Here is a 14,943-nt window from a genome sequence, read left to right on the forward strand (position 1 = left end):
GCGAGAAGTAGCGGGATCGATGCCCGCATCCTCCAGTCGAAATTATTTTTCACTTCATGTTTATCTGCAGTAAAGCCGATCTCTTCCTGTATATAGCCAGGCTGGTGCCAGACTCTATGTTCAACTCAATCTGCAGAAACTCCGACGATTCTGAACTTGTCTACTGTATCACAGTGGCTGATGAAAGGAAATATTGTGAAAATGCTGCATGGCAAACCAATGCTGTGACGTATAAATATTTCTTACTTTCAAAAACACTGTGCAATATCTATTTTTCTACATATACTAGAATATATGCTATATCGTTATTCCTGTACTTAAGCACAATTTGTGCAATATAGGTAATAATCAGTACAATATTAACATTCTCTCACTATTTCTATTCATCAAAATATCCATGCAACACCGCTGATATGTGCAATACTGTTATTTCTAGATGTTAGTACTTACATTTATTTTGGTTTGTTTCATTTTTGTACTACTTTTTTTGCACTATCTTTGTTGCTGTAAGATTGCAAATTCCCCCACTGCGGGATGAATAAAGGCTAGATAATATTACGCTACTGTTGATTTGGGTTTATGGTTCCACTGTTTGTTTTTAAGCCGCATAAATCTTTCTTCACATTTTATGCTGGTTGACCTCATCTGTATGGTATGGCATATATAGACAAAAACACTAACCATTTTTGTAAAAAGATATTGAAAATATTACAGTCCACAGAAATATATCAACATTATGCGTTGAATTCAATGTTTTTAAATACTTACGTCTTTGTAAATTTGTTTTTAAAATAGTTTTTTCCGGAACAGAAAACGACCTAATATTAACGTTATACTAAAGCTGCATTCATGTTGTCTAACTTGTGTATGTGGCGGGGTGCGTTATTCCTCCTGACCTGTAGGGGGCAGCACCTCCTGAGGCGGCGCTGTGTTCTTCACCTCACACAATACAGCCTCAACTTCCGAGCAGGAGTTTTCAAACAACACTAGCTAGCCAGCTAGCCAATACACATTTTTGCTCAGGGAATTACGGCAACCTTTGCTGAGATTTGGGTAAGATTTCTTCCTGAAAGTCGGTTTCTTTGTTCATTCTCCCAGCGCCTATGTATTTTTTGGAAACTATGTAATTTTAAACTTGCTTGTGTTTTTAGAAAAGCGGCAAGCCAGCTAGGATAACATGCTAACAGCCGCCCGGTTGTTTGCTTTGTTTCATACAACCAATCGGTGCTAACGCTAACCAATTTAGCACTTGTTTCAGTTGGAGACTTGTTTTGAATGGGGGAGCGAACGATTGCCGTCTCCTTTATGTTAAATTAATCGGACTAACATCAGGAGTAACTTTAATATCTTTTTCGCCTTTTTAGCTAGCGGGCTAGCCTGTTGTTTAACCAGCCAGCGATGTCTGCGAACTCCAAGAGAAGGAGAGCCACTTCTCCCTCCAGCAGCATCAGCGGAGGGGGAGACCTCGATGATGCCTCCTCCTCGACTCCTGGAAGTGGCAGGAAAAGAAGAAGAATCTCCAATGTTCCTCCAGTAGATACTGTAAATGCACTTTTTTTATTATTGGATTTAATAGTACCAAGGGTTGTATGCGTGATAACGATCTTAAGTGATGTGGGGTCTCCTCTTACTTTATGTGGGCTTTTGTAAGTGTTTTACATTGGTGTTTTTTTTGTTTTGTTTTTACATTTTACCTCCTAGATTGCTGTATGCCATGAACTGTTCAATGCTGTGAGGGACCACAAGGATGATCAAGGGAGGCAACTTTCTGAAGTTTTCCTGAGGGTACCAAAGAGGAGGTATAGTACTATGAAGTCTTGGGTCATGCTAGTTATTGTATTACCGGAAGTTCAAAGGAAACCTACCATCACATACTGTGTATTTCTGCATTTTTTATTTTATTTTTTTTGGTCAAGATTGTCAATCCGACAGTTGGGTGGGTGACGCCCCAGCCGCTTATCACAACAAATGCACGCAATAAATAAATTGCATAATTTCAGAGAAAATGTTCATGTTTGTGCTCCCTTGTTCTTCATTTTAGGAATCAGCCTGATTATTACGAAATGGTGGCCCAGCCGATTGATATGACAAAAATTCAGTATAAACTGAAGTCAGAAGATTATAGTGACGTGGAGCAGCTTACTGCAGATTTTCAGCTCATGTTCAACAATGCCAGATCATTCTACAAGGTAAAGACAAAACAACAACTTTTCATTTCCACCAGTGGCTTGTTTGTGGTTAAGATAATTTACATGTATTTTGTTTAGCCCATATTATTCTAATTGTTGAAAGCCATAAAAATAGTACAGTGTAGCATCAGTTGTTTCTTATTGTCAGTACTAGAATTATTTCAAAAGTAGCTGGTATTCTTTTTCATAATTTTTCCTAATAATCAAATATGTATAAAATATATAGTACAAAAGGACATTTACAGTATGAAGCTACCCTTTGAATTATCTCCAGCTTTTATTGTGTTATGCACATCTTATCAGCAATGGCATATGATTCTTTTTCCTTTTCATTTTCAATGACTTAGAGTGACACTGAGGAGTATCAAGCTGCATGCAAGCTGTGGCAAGTATATTTGCAAACAAGGAATGAGTTTGTGCAGCCTGGAGATGGAGATGAGGATGATGAAGATGATATGATGGATAATCCAGCCATGTCAGCTGAAGATGAGGTAAGTTCTTGTCTTTGTTGCATGTTTTGCTGACTTGCCCTTCTTCTAAGGTTGTCACTTCTTAGCTTAGCTTATGTGTGCATATGGCATATTTTTGGGAGCAATTACCGATTATTACTATTAATTAAGGGTACTGATAACTAATATTTAGAGCCAACATGCATTTGCAAGGAAAAAATAAATCTTGTCAAAATTCAGAACACAAGATCTCAACATAAAACTTAGTGAAATGCTTTTACTTATTTGTCTTGCATATGCTTAATTAAAAGTAAACATTTTTGCCGTTTTGCCTACTTTGATTGAGACCTTGAAGTGATGACTACAGATAGAAAGACGGCCGCATCAGAAATAGAATCAATTTAAAAAGATACAACGATACCAATAATTGGAAAAATACTGAATGTTGGATCTAATAATTAGCCAGGGAGATAATCAGTCAATCTCTATGACAAAGACTGGGGAAAAAAGTGCAGCTCATTTTACTAAATGAACCATATATTTTCAAAGATTTTAAAACTTAGATGTGTTTTTGTATTAGGGATGAATGTATTTTTGGAAATCTATCTTTAATATTAATAAGAAGGATCACAGCACTGGGGTAGAACTCATCCATGCATATTTATCTGTCAGACCTCAGCTGGCAGTTTGAAGGAAGTGCTGGAGCAACTCTTGGAGGCTATAGTGTCTCACACTGATCCCTCAGGGCGTCTGGTCAGTGAACTGTTCCAGAAACTGCCTTCCAAAGTGGTAAGTCCTTGAGTAGTTTTTAGACTTCAGCTGATACAGCTAAGGTTGGTACACACACACTTGATAGTTGCAGATCACAAATAACAAAACATAACAATATAGGACACGAGAAAGCTTCATGTTGTTGAACCCATTTATTCAGATTTTGATTCTAATCCAAGACTATTTGTGTGAAGTCTGTTTCCTTCTCCTTGTGATTCAGCACTACTGTTCTGTATTTCATCATTTTCAATTTGTCTGTCTTCCCTAGCATTACCCAGACTACTATGCCATTATAAAGGAGCCAATAGATCTGCGAACGATCGCTCAAAGAATACAGGTAGTCAGTTCACTTCCTGACTGTTGTTGTATTCATTATTCTAAAAAATAACAGATTTAAGAACTCTGTTAGGTTTTCTGACCATCTCAATTTTGTTTTATTCAAATAGATTGGATTCTATAAAACTGTTGTTGCGATGGCCAAGGACGTTGACCTGATGGCCAAAAATGCCAAAACCTATAACGAACCAGGATCTCAGGTTTTTAAGGTAAATTCCCTTTCTATTTTTTTTTCTTTATAAATTGTAACAACTGAAATATTGACAATTGTTCTCTCACTATATAGGATGCTAATACCATAAAGAAAGTCTTCATCCAGCGTAAGACTGAACTTGAACATGGGGAACCCACTAAATCTAGTCTTCGCATCAGGTATTGTTAATAGTTGCATAGATTTTAGGTTTTCTTTTTGTCAAAACAAACCGGCAAATAGATCTTTTGAACATCTGTTTGTGTCTGTTGCTATTCAGAAATCGCAGGTCTGGCCAAGGGGATCGACTTTCTGGTGTCAGCGTAGCTCTTCAGTATGGCTCGGAGAGTGAAGACGACCCCGTGCTCTCAGGTAACCTTCAACAATTTAGGCAGCAGAGAAATTTACTTTGTGTCCAAAAAAACCCAATAGTTTACAATGTATTTGTTTTCAGGCTCTGTGTGCTATGACGAGGGAGAGTCAGAGGCTGAGAGTCAGAGTTCCAGCATGGAGATGAGCAACCCGATCTTCCAGTTGTATGAAGCTGTGAGGGGTGCCAGGAATAACCAGGGCCAGATCTTCGCTGAACCCTTTCAGCATCTGCCCTCTCGCAGGGAATATCCTGACTATTATCAGCAGATTAAACATCCCATCGCTCTGCAGCAAATCAGGTAAGAACAAGGTCATTCACACTGGTGTGGTATGAGCACACATCAAGATTGACCACAAGATTTTCCTCAAAATTACAGGCTAAGAAGAAATTAAAGTGCTAAAACCGTTGGTTTTTTTTAGGGCAAAGATGAAGAACGGTGACTATGAAAGCGTGGAACAGATGGAGGCTGACCTCACTCTGATGTTTGAGAATGCAAAGCGCTACAACATGCCTAACTCAAGCATTTACAAACGGGCCTTCAGGCTTCAGCAGATCATGCAGGTAATTACTTGTGAGTTATTCTCTTTCAAGTTGTGCTGGAGGATGTTTTCACACCACAGTTGTGCCAAGAAAAAGACATTGTCTAAAACATACCACAGATATTTTCGAGAAATGGATAGACACGGTGCTGACTCTATCTGCCTGTCGTCTGTTTAGGCAAAAAGGAGGGAACTTTTAAGGAGAGATGACGAAGACGGAGACAGCATTCTGTCAACTGATGCAGGGAGCATCAAGAGGAAAAGGTATGAAGATATATCTTTAATGTTTATTCTATTTTTGCTATATTTGCTTCATAATATTTGGCATTTGTAGTATACTTACAAGCAACTCAATCAATCACTATTGTTTTTAATGATACTTTGAGTTAAGTACTTTCATTGTGTCTCTGTGTTGCCATCCGTATTTTAATATCATTTTACTTCTCATATTTTCAGCCACAAGAAAAATGTCAAAAAGAACCGAATGAAAGCACTATACGCTGCTGTGACTGATGCCAGGGAGGCAGGCACTAATCGACGCCTCTGTGATCTTTTTATGGTTAAACCTTCCAAGAAGGACTACCCTGACTACTATAACGTCATCCTCGAACCGATGGACCTGAAAACCATTGAACACAACATCCGCAATGAGCGCTATAACACAGAGGAAACTCTGATGGAAGACATGAGGTTAATGTTTCGTAACGCCCGGCATTACAATGAGGAAGGATCTCAGGTTGGCATTTAGGACTGTTTCTAGAATAGAATATACAACTTTCATTTTTAGTTTGATATGGCATTAATAACTGTCTGATCATGGCCTAATGCAACCTTTGATTTACGTAGGTATATAATGATGCTGACATTTTGGAGAAGATACTGAAGGATAAGCGCAAGGAATTAGGACCTCCACCTGAAGAGGAGGATGTGGGATCTCCCAAACTAAAATTAAGTAGGTGTAATCATTAAAGTCCGGGTGCACTTAATCTTAATTGTACTACAGCTTGGCAGTGTTTTCATACAAACTGACTTGTAGACAAATTTATGAAGTTGACCTACTCTTGCGAATGCATTGCCATTTTCCTATTGATTCATTTTTGTGCATATATACTGACCTTTTAAGACAGTATTTATTGGCCACATCTATGCCTCCAACAGGGAGAAATTCCTGTTTGGTGAATCATAGTGTAGCAAGTCCTGCCTCTGCTAATAAAAGGCTAAAACGTCAAAAAAAACCCTTCACCCTGCTTTAACGTTTTTGCTTAATCTGTATAATTCTGAGTTTATTTTTTTGTGATACTTAGGAAAGACTGGTGTTTCTCCAAAGAAGTCCAAATACCTCACCCCTCTTCAGCAAAGGTTGAATGAGCTCTATGATGCTGTGCGCAACTTTACTGACCGCCGAGGTCGCCGTCTGAGCACAATCTTCCTCCGTCTGCCCTCTCGTGCTGAGTTGCCCGACTACTATGCTACAATCAAGAGACCCATCGATATGGAGCGTCTGCGAAGCCATATGGCGGCTGGCCGTTACCAAGACGTTGAAGCCCTGGTGGAGGACTTTGCTCTCATGTTCAACAATGCCTGCATGTACAACGAGCCAGAGTCTCTGATCTATCGGGATGCTCTCGTGTTGCACCGAGTGCTGCTGGAGACACGCAAGCAGCAAGAGGGAGGGGAGGACTCTGGACCTCCTGCTGTGGGATCTCTGGTTCGAGAGCTGATCAGAAACCTGTATGTGTCCATGATGGGCCACCAGGATGAAGAGGGTCGATGCTATAGTGACTCATTAGCTGAGATTCCTGCCGTGGATCCAGCTGCCCCTGAAAAACCACCTCTTAACTTTGATGTCATCAGGATAAATGTGGACCACGGCCGCTACAGGAGACTGGACGTCTTCCAAGAACACATGTTTGAAGTGCTGGAGAAAGCAAGGAGACTGCACAGGTATGACATCCCATTGTAACAAAAACTGTCTGCATCGTTTCCTTGTTTCAGTGCTTACCTGCTCTGAGCAATCGAGCGTCTCCAAGGAATCTGAAAACACAGACGCAGCAATTAGAAATGAGTGTCCATAAGTCTGCCTCTGACCTTTTACAATTGATACATGATACAGATATTGATTGTATTGCATTATGACATCTGTCTTATTTACACCAGTAGAGCTTTAACTGACACCTTGGTGCAGATACGATGGCTGTCTTATTAGTACTGTTCATGTTGCGCTACTGTTTCCAAGCATCTGCACCCATGCAAGGAAATGACACAAACAACAGCTCAATGGTTTGAAAATTTTACCTTGAAACACTGACTGTAAGACTGTCATGCTTTTGAAAATACTTAAAAGGAAAAATCTTTTCATTTTTATTGTAGGTGTTTTAAGGTAAAATTGTGATATCTTTCTACAGTGACAACTGGCTATACATTTTCACATTTTATTAACATGTTGTTGTAGTAAGCAGGTCAGCTCTTGGCAATGCTTTTGATTTTAAGGAATTTATTCTTTTTCAAAAACAGCATATGTTCTGTGTAATGCACTCTGTTTTTGCTTACATTCCAACAGTAGGTGAAACAAACAGCTAAAGTATGTGCTAATGTTTTCCATGATGTCTTTTTTGCATTTCCAGGACAGACTCTGAGATATTTGAGGACGCTGTGGAGCTGCAACAGTTTTTCATTAAGATCAGGGATGAGCTATGCAAGAATGGTGAGATTCTGCAGTCCGCTGCTCTCAACTACACATCAAAACACCTACACAGCGATGTGGACCAGGAAAAGAGGGAGAAAATTCCCAAAGAGATTGAAGAGGACAAGCAGAAGAAGGAAGAAGAGGAGCAGGAAGACAAAGGTATGTGTGAACCTTTGTCACAGTACAAAGGTGTGAGGAATATTAAATATATTAATGTGGTATTAAATTGAAATCATTGTATATTTCTCACATAAAGAGGGTGAGAAAGCCAAGGACCTGCCAGGAGAGGCGTGGCGGTCAGAGTCGGAGAGAGTGTACAGTCAGGACTGCAGTTTTGAAAACAGCACCTACCATGTTGGAGACTTCGTTTATGTGGAGCCATCGGAACCAAATCTGAAGCCACACATTGTCTGTATTGAACGTCTGTGGGAGGATGAAGGAGGTAACCCAATCATTACTCTTTTTTTGCTTTGTACTTATAAATCAGCAATTCAGATATCATTAGACACGCTACAATAAACTTTCAAGTCATTAATAAACCACCAAAGTAATGAGAATTGTTTTCAGATTGAATCTTGTATAGGAAATGGATATCTTTGTTAAATATCTTGATTCTGTTTTCATTTAATGAATATTTAAATATTTATTGTGCTAAAATGACCTTTTCTTTGTGTGTGAAGGTGAGAAGTGGCTGTATGGCTGCTGGTTCTATAGACCCAGTGAAACCTTTCACTTGGCCACACGCAAGTTTCTGGAAAAAGAGGTCTTCAAGAGTGACTACTACAACAAAGTGTCCATCAGTAAAGTTCTGGGGAAATGTGTGGTCATTTTTGTGAAGGTAAGAACCTCTACGGAAAGTGAACCGCAAATATAGAAACAGTTTGATTTGACACAAGATTTCCACTCTAATTACATCTCTCTTTCTGGTTTCTGTAGGATTATTTCAAAATGCAACCTGAGGGCTACAGAGCTGAGGATGTCTATGTATGTGAATCCCGCTACGCTGCCAGGAACAAGTCCTTCAAGAAGATCAAGATATGGGCCATGCCTGAGAGTTCTGTGAAATTAGTCCCTCGGGACATGCCATTGCCTGTTGTCCGTGTAGCCTCCATGTTTGCCAAGCCTGATCAAGAAAAACCTACAATATCATATACAGACAGTGGCAGTTATATGGAGAAGGTAAGGTGATGCTGTATTTTCTAGGGGCTGAACACCACACAAAATATTTCATATCTGTTTTTAATAGGTTTTTTTTAAGCGACAGTCCTTTTCATTGTTGCTTTGTGTGTTTCTAAGAGAAGTCTCTGAGTTCTTTTTTGAGCTGCTTGTGTTTCTCTGTGAGCTTGACAATTTTGGGTCATTGTAGCGGCCAATAACAGGACAGAACAACGTCGACTTAGATTTACAGGTGACTGAGTTGATATTGGACTTCAATATTGAGCTACCTTTGGCCTTATCCAATAAGGCCTGTAAAAATCAGGACTCTATCCTTCTAGTCACATTAAGTGTAAAGAATGAGCCTGGAGTCCAGAATTATACACTATCAGTCAAATGTTTAGACACACATTCTCATTTAATGGTTTTTCTTTATTTTCATGACTGTTTACATTGTAGAGCCTCACTGAAGGCATCAAAGCTATGAATGAACACATATTGAATTATGTGACAAAATATCTTGCTTCATAGTTGAGATGTCTTTAGTATGTATCTACAATGTAGAAAGTAGTAAAACAAAGAAAAAATATTGAATGAGAAGGTGTGTCCAAACTTTTTCTGGTAGTATATATTAAACATAAAAGAAAATCTGGAGTGTATTGCCAACAAGCACCAAGACTGTCAGCTGGCTTTGACTTCAGGGGATTATTTATCTCAGGTCAGTAGCCAGCATGTCTTGACAAGGACCCGAGTGGCAGACGAGTAGGTAATTCAAAGTGTGAAAGTTTGTCACATTATAAAACACGCGCCGTCTGTGTGTGTTCGTTCATTTAGGAGAGAGAGGACGTCCCCATGCAGATGAGTGGAGCTGAGCCCGGCTGCCAGCACTACGAACAGTTACGCTACAACAACGTGTGGTTTAAAGTGGGAGACTGTGTTTACATCCGGTCTCACGGTCTGTCAAAACCCCGGGTTGCCAGGTTGGTAAAAGTGCTTTGCTTACAAATAAGGCCTATCACTGAAATGGAGTTAGATTTGACATTGGTGCTGCATAGATACTACAGAGTTACTAACTGTTGGTAACACGGCTCTGGCTCGGCTGCAGGGTAGAAAAGCTGTGGGTGCAGAATGGAACTGCTTTCTTCTTTGGACCTATTTTCATTCATCCTGAAGAAACTGAGCACGAGCCCACGAAGATGTTCTACAAGAGAGAAGTGTTTCTGAGTCATCTGGAGGAGACCTTGACCATGACCTGTGTTATAGGTATTGCTTCTAAGAGCTGTTGTTCACACATCACAGTGAGCTAATACACTCCATAATGAAATGTGTTTTTGGGAGAGTAAAAAAAAAAAAAAAAAAAGATACCATTCTTAGATAATGCTTTCCTTAGTACAAAGACTGGAAATGGGGATAAACATCTAACAAGGGAGAATAGCATAGCAGCAGCATACATAAACCAGAGTGAAACAATTACATTTAGCCTTTCTACAGATGTTATGGATATGTGTTATATACTGTATGTTTCTTACTTTTCTGTGTTTGGGACCAGTTATTTCCTGGAGTCTCTGCTGGTTGCCTGGTAACAGCTTGGAGTCAAGAAATAGTCTGACATAAAACCCCCATAAAATGATCCATAAATGAATCAGTGCATTTCCCCAAATGCCCGACTATGTCTTTCGTCTGCCAGTTTTAAAATCAGCATTACAGCTACAGTTTCTTCTGCCATCATACTGCTAGTGTGAATTTTAAATTAAGCTGTTCTGTGGCAATTTTATTAACAAGTTCTATTCTGCCTCTCTGCTCTCCAGGCAAATGTATGGTGTCTTCCTTTAAGGACTACCTGTCATGCAGACCGACAGAGTTTTCAGAAGATGATGTCCTGCTGTGTGAGAGTCGCTACATTGAGGCTGAGAAGCAAATGAAAAAGTTCAAGGGTCTGAAACGTTTCTCATATTCTTCCAAAGTGGTGGAGGATGAGATCTACTACTTCAGGTTAGCAAGTTAAATGACGCACATACTCTGATTCCAAGATGAACCATTTCTTTCTCAGTCAGAGTTTCTATTTTTCTTGTACTGGCATCCTACATAGGAAACTGATGGTGCCACAGAAAGAAGCATCACCCTTTCTGGACAAGAAGATAGATGAGCTTGAGGTGAAGCTGGCAGACTTGGAGGATGGTGATGATGATATGGACGACATGGATGATGAGGAGGAGGCTCCAGAGACGCCTTCTTTGCCTCAAATGCAGACTCCTCTTGCAAGCGACATGGACATTATGCCATACACACCTTCACAGGTCGCCATACACCTACAGAGTGTTGCAAACTGAATAAACCCATGTTATATTCAGAGTTCTCAAACACGTGCTGCTCATATTCACACTGGACTGTCTCTTTTTGCGTTTTAATGAAGGCCACTCCCAAGGTGAAAGGCTTGTCAAAGAAGGAAGGTGCCAAGAGGAAGATCAACATGAGTGGCTATATTTTGTTCAGTAGCGAAATGCGAGCAGTCATCAAAGCTCGACACCCGGACTTTTCCTTCGGGGAGCTGAGCCGACTGGTCGGCACCGAATGGAGGAACCTTGAAGCTACAAAGAAAGCAGAGTATGAAGGTGAGAGAACGCAATACACAGCATCAAAAGTTCTTCTTGTGTGAACTAAAGCCAACTACGATGATTATTTTTTTGTATGTTTCAGAACGTGCAGCCAAAATTGTGGAACAGCAAGAACGTGAGAGGCCACCCCAGAAGCAAGCATCCCCTAGAGCAGGTACCCCTGTAGGGGCACTGATGGGGGTGGTGCCTTCGCCTAGCACTATGGGAATGATAAACCAGACCATGACACCTGTGTCAGGTAACCCCTCTCAGAGACAGCACGAGTGTTTGACAACCTGGCAGCAGAGAAATGAGGCTGGACTGTTAAAAACCGTAATCCTCTAATTTTCTAACCATTTTAAACTTATTTATCTCAAAACTACATCTTTAAAGTGAGAGTTTTCTTCTTTTGCTGCTGTTTCATATTGTTTTTGTTCATAATGTTTATAGTTTTGTTATCACTAGCTGCATATCTGATATTGCATGACATTGACTGCATGATTGATTTGTAACCATGAATGCCTTTTTTTGGTTTTCCATTTAACTTCATTGCTTGTTTTGCTAACATTCTCAAACCCATTTGTATTGTCTGCCCTCTTCACACACTGAACCTTAAACATTTCCAGGTTTGATTGTTCAGTACAGGTAGTGATGTCTTAAACAGCAAAGTTCGGCATGTGTTGTTCAATCAGATTATAGTCCAAATATCCGTCCATACCACATTCATGATTATTTCTTATTTTGGTTTTTCACAGCTGGACAACAAAAAATTGGAAAAATTTTAGTCTAAAATCGAATAAAACCACAATTAAAAGCACTGTAAGATTTTGCAAGCTTTACACTGCTGTATTTGGACATTTGTAGACATCGAAGTAGTTATAAGCAAACATGTAAAATCGACTTGGACACAGAAAATTGCCAGAACATTCATGGCTTAAGGTACATGTGTGAAAGGGGCCACTGTGTGCAGTAGTAGTGCATGTTATTATAGACTGCATGTCACTCATGCATGGATATGTTGTCCTCTCCTTGCCCTCTTTCCGAAGGCATGATGGGAGCTTACGGCCCACCTTACATGCCCATGCAGGGCCCCCATGAGGGTTTGCTGAGTGTGGCCACAATGCCACCTCACCCTGCAGGGGGTCCTCACCTGCCTCCTCACCATCTCCAGCAAGGTATGCCTGGGTACCCTGGCATGCCTCATCAGGGTAAGGGCCACTGTCCTAGCCACACCTGCTCAGTCACATCCAGTCGTGTCTCTCCTGCCGGAGGGGTTTACCTGGTCCACAGGCTGCACAGCCACATCTACTCACTGAGCAGTCAGAGCTCTCTGGTTTCCAACAATCTCTTTCAGAGTGTACTCACATCCCACAGCTAGAAAACACAGTATTCACATTCACACAGTAATGCATGTGAAAACTGATACCACACAACTAACATTCAACTGATATTTAAAAACTAACATTTTCATGAGTCATTGTAAATTTTAACATAAAGCATAGCAGCATGAACTGAGTTTACCAGCTAATACATGCACAGGAGCTAAATATTGTCATTTAACAGGTATGATGGGTGCTGGTATGAATGGCATGGCAGGAAGTCCTGGACAGGGAAATTATATGCAACAGGTGAGTCCCAATCCAGAAAATGCTTGGCCAAATGGGTTTTGGTTGAGTTTACATATATTTAAATTATACGTGAATATCTGGTGATTCATTTTGCTAAATTTTGTTTCATATACAAGCCATTATCACTTGTTTAGCTACTCTTCAGTCTGGTAGCTGCAGGGTTTTCACACATGGAAGCATGTTGCACTTAAAGCAAGACTAAGTGAAACAAACTCTTATTACTGCAAAAATCAGACGCAGTACATGTTTTTCTGAAGTTAAAGATGCTAACACAAATGTTGTCATTGTTTGATGTTAGCCTGGCATGTTCAGCCCAGGACAGCATGCTCCTCCACCGTATCCAGGACAGGGCCAGCTGGGCCAGCCCTCACATTTGCAGCCCACCACTCCCATGTTTGTGGCTCCACCACCAAAGACCCAGAGGGTGCTACACTCAGAGGCCTACCTGAAGTACATTGAGGGCTTAAATTCAGAGTCCAGCACTGTCAGCAAGTGGGACCAAATACTTAAAGGTGATGTTAAGTGATTCATTGTTGTTAACTTGATGCCTGTTACAGAGGGGTTGTATATCTGTCTTTGTGTGTGTTTGCAGAAATGCTCATGATTTTGGCATTTACACCACAAATATTTCCAGCATGATCTCATGAGTGTTTGTATCATAAATGTAATTTTTATTTCTACATTAAAGTAACATTTTCTCAATAAGAGGCAGTCATGCATAGTCAGACTGTTCTCTAGTGCTGACTCAGTGCTGTGCAGTATGGCCTGACTGCTACTGCTCATCATTCTGCATCCTGGCCTAGGATGTAGTGACAGTGCCCAAAGAATATAGTGGTGGGTATGCAATAATGCAAGCACTGTTATTAAAGTCAATAATTCACAGACAAAAAAACAGGGCAGCACAATACTTGAAATTTTCAGTGTGATAAATCTTTAGCTGGGAGATTATTGCTGGTTTCCGTAATAAAGGGGATTTTGAAAACAGTAGCACATAGCAAAAGTGGAAGAGAAAGTTACATGAAAAAGTGCATCCACTGGCAGGCTGATCTCTGCTGTCTACACCTGGTGAGTAAGACTAATTATGAGGTAGTGTTAACTGATTCTTGGGTTTACTTACTGCTTCTCAAGGGGAAATTGTATATTTGTCTTTGTGTTTGTTTTGTAGAATAGCTCATTATATTGACATTTACTTCACAAAGTTTTCATACGTGGTCTGATTAGATTTTAGTGTGTGTATCATAAATGTTTGCATAAATGTATTATTTTCCAATTTCATAAGTTATTAAGATACTACAGTCATTATATGGCAGTCTGTTTTAAGTTTGGACAAACTGTTTTCCGTTAAATCAAAAAGTACATGACGTAATTAGGTTTCTAACATCTTGACACAAATCTGGGCTGTACTGCATTCATTTTCCTATTAAGTGCCTTTTCTTGTTTCTGTGTGCTTAAAGAGAGACTTATTTAGTGATTGTGAACCCTGTACTTCCGTAACAGCTCAAAGGCGCGATGCTCACCTGACCAAAGAACAGGAGAGTCGGCTGCCAGCTCACTGGCTGAAGAGTAAAGGAGCCCACACCACAATGGCAGACGCACTGTGGCGACTCAGAGACCTGATGCTCAGAGACTCTCTGAACATCTGTCAGGCTCACAACCTGTAGAACCACTCAGCTCAGTCACTGCTATTATTCTCAACCTTTAGAGAGGATTATAGACCATAGAAGCAATATTTTATAGCAGATCATGATCAATTTTATATTTATTAGCAAACATAATGAGCTTCATAGTTGTGTGTGCATTTTCTTTCTTTTTTTTCTTTTTTTTTTTTTTTTTTTACACCGTTTGGATTAATAGTAATGCAAAATCTGTGATTTTTGGCTTACAAGTATGACCAAAATAAAATTATGGAGACTTAATTAGACTGTGTGTTTTTGTTTTGAAGTGGTATTTTCTGTTCAGACTGCGCTGTAATATTGTGGAGTTTGCTTGTTGGAAGTCCCTCCTCTCTGTCTATGTCACTTCCAGGAGAGAAT

General features: G+C 40.0%; 1 protein-coding gene across 5 annotated transcripts; it reads left to right on the forward strand.

Annotated features, from left to right (window-relative positions):
* Positions 1–908: 908 nt before the first annotated feature.
* Positions 909–14,826, forward strand: pbrm1l (polybromo 1, like). Of its 5 annotated transcripts, none has more exons than XM_023280297.3 (30): positions 909–1,053; positions 1,365–1,542; positions 1,702–1,799; positions 2,042–2,189; positions 2,537–2,680; positions 3,311–3,427; positions 3,678–3,746; positions 3,856–3,954; positions 4,032–4,117; positions 4,216–4,307; positions 4,390–4,606; positions 4,728–4,869; positions 5,026–5,111; positions 5,304–5,583; positions 5,694–5,799; positions 6,152–6,791; positions 7,472–7,692; positions 7,790–7,975; positions 8,214–8,371; positions 8,470–8,712; positions 9,523–9,668; positions 9,794–9,951; positions 10,497–10,680; positions 10,778–10,985; positions 11,102–11,300; positions 11,386–11,541; positions 12,329–12,490; positions 12,846–12,910; positions 13,209–13,422; positions 14,408–14,826. In XM_023280297.3, the coding sequence occupies exons 2-30, from the start codon at positions 1,399–1,401 to the stop codon at positions 14,569–14,571; spliced, it is 4,932 nt and encodes a 1,643-aa protein (XP_023136065.2). In that variant the 5' UTR covers positions 909–1,053; positions 1,365–1,398; the 3' UTR covers positions 14,572–14,826. The 5 variants fall into 5 exon arrangements, with proteins under 5 accessions (XP_023136065.2, XP_035808742.2, XP_023136067.2 ...); XM_035952849.2 differs by having other exon boundaries at positions 12,329–12,457; XM_023280299.3 differs by having other exon boundaries at positions 11,386–11,457.
* The last annotated feature ends 117 nt before the right edge of the window (positions 14,827–14,943 follow it).

Source organism: Amphiprion ocellaris, chromosome 5 (assembly GCF_022539595.1).
Source record: "Amphiprion ocellaris isolate individual 3 ecotype Okinawa chromosome 5, ASM2253959v1, whole genome shotgun sequence".
NCBI classification, from domain to species: Eukaryota; Metazoa; Chordata; class Actinopteri; family Pomacentridae; genus Amphiprion; species Amphiprion ocellaris.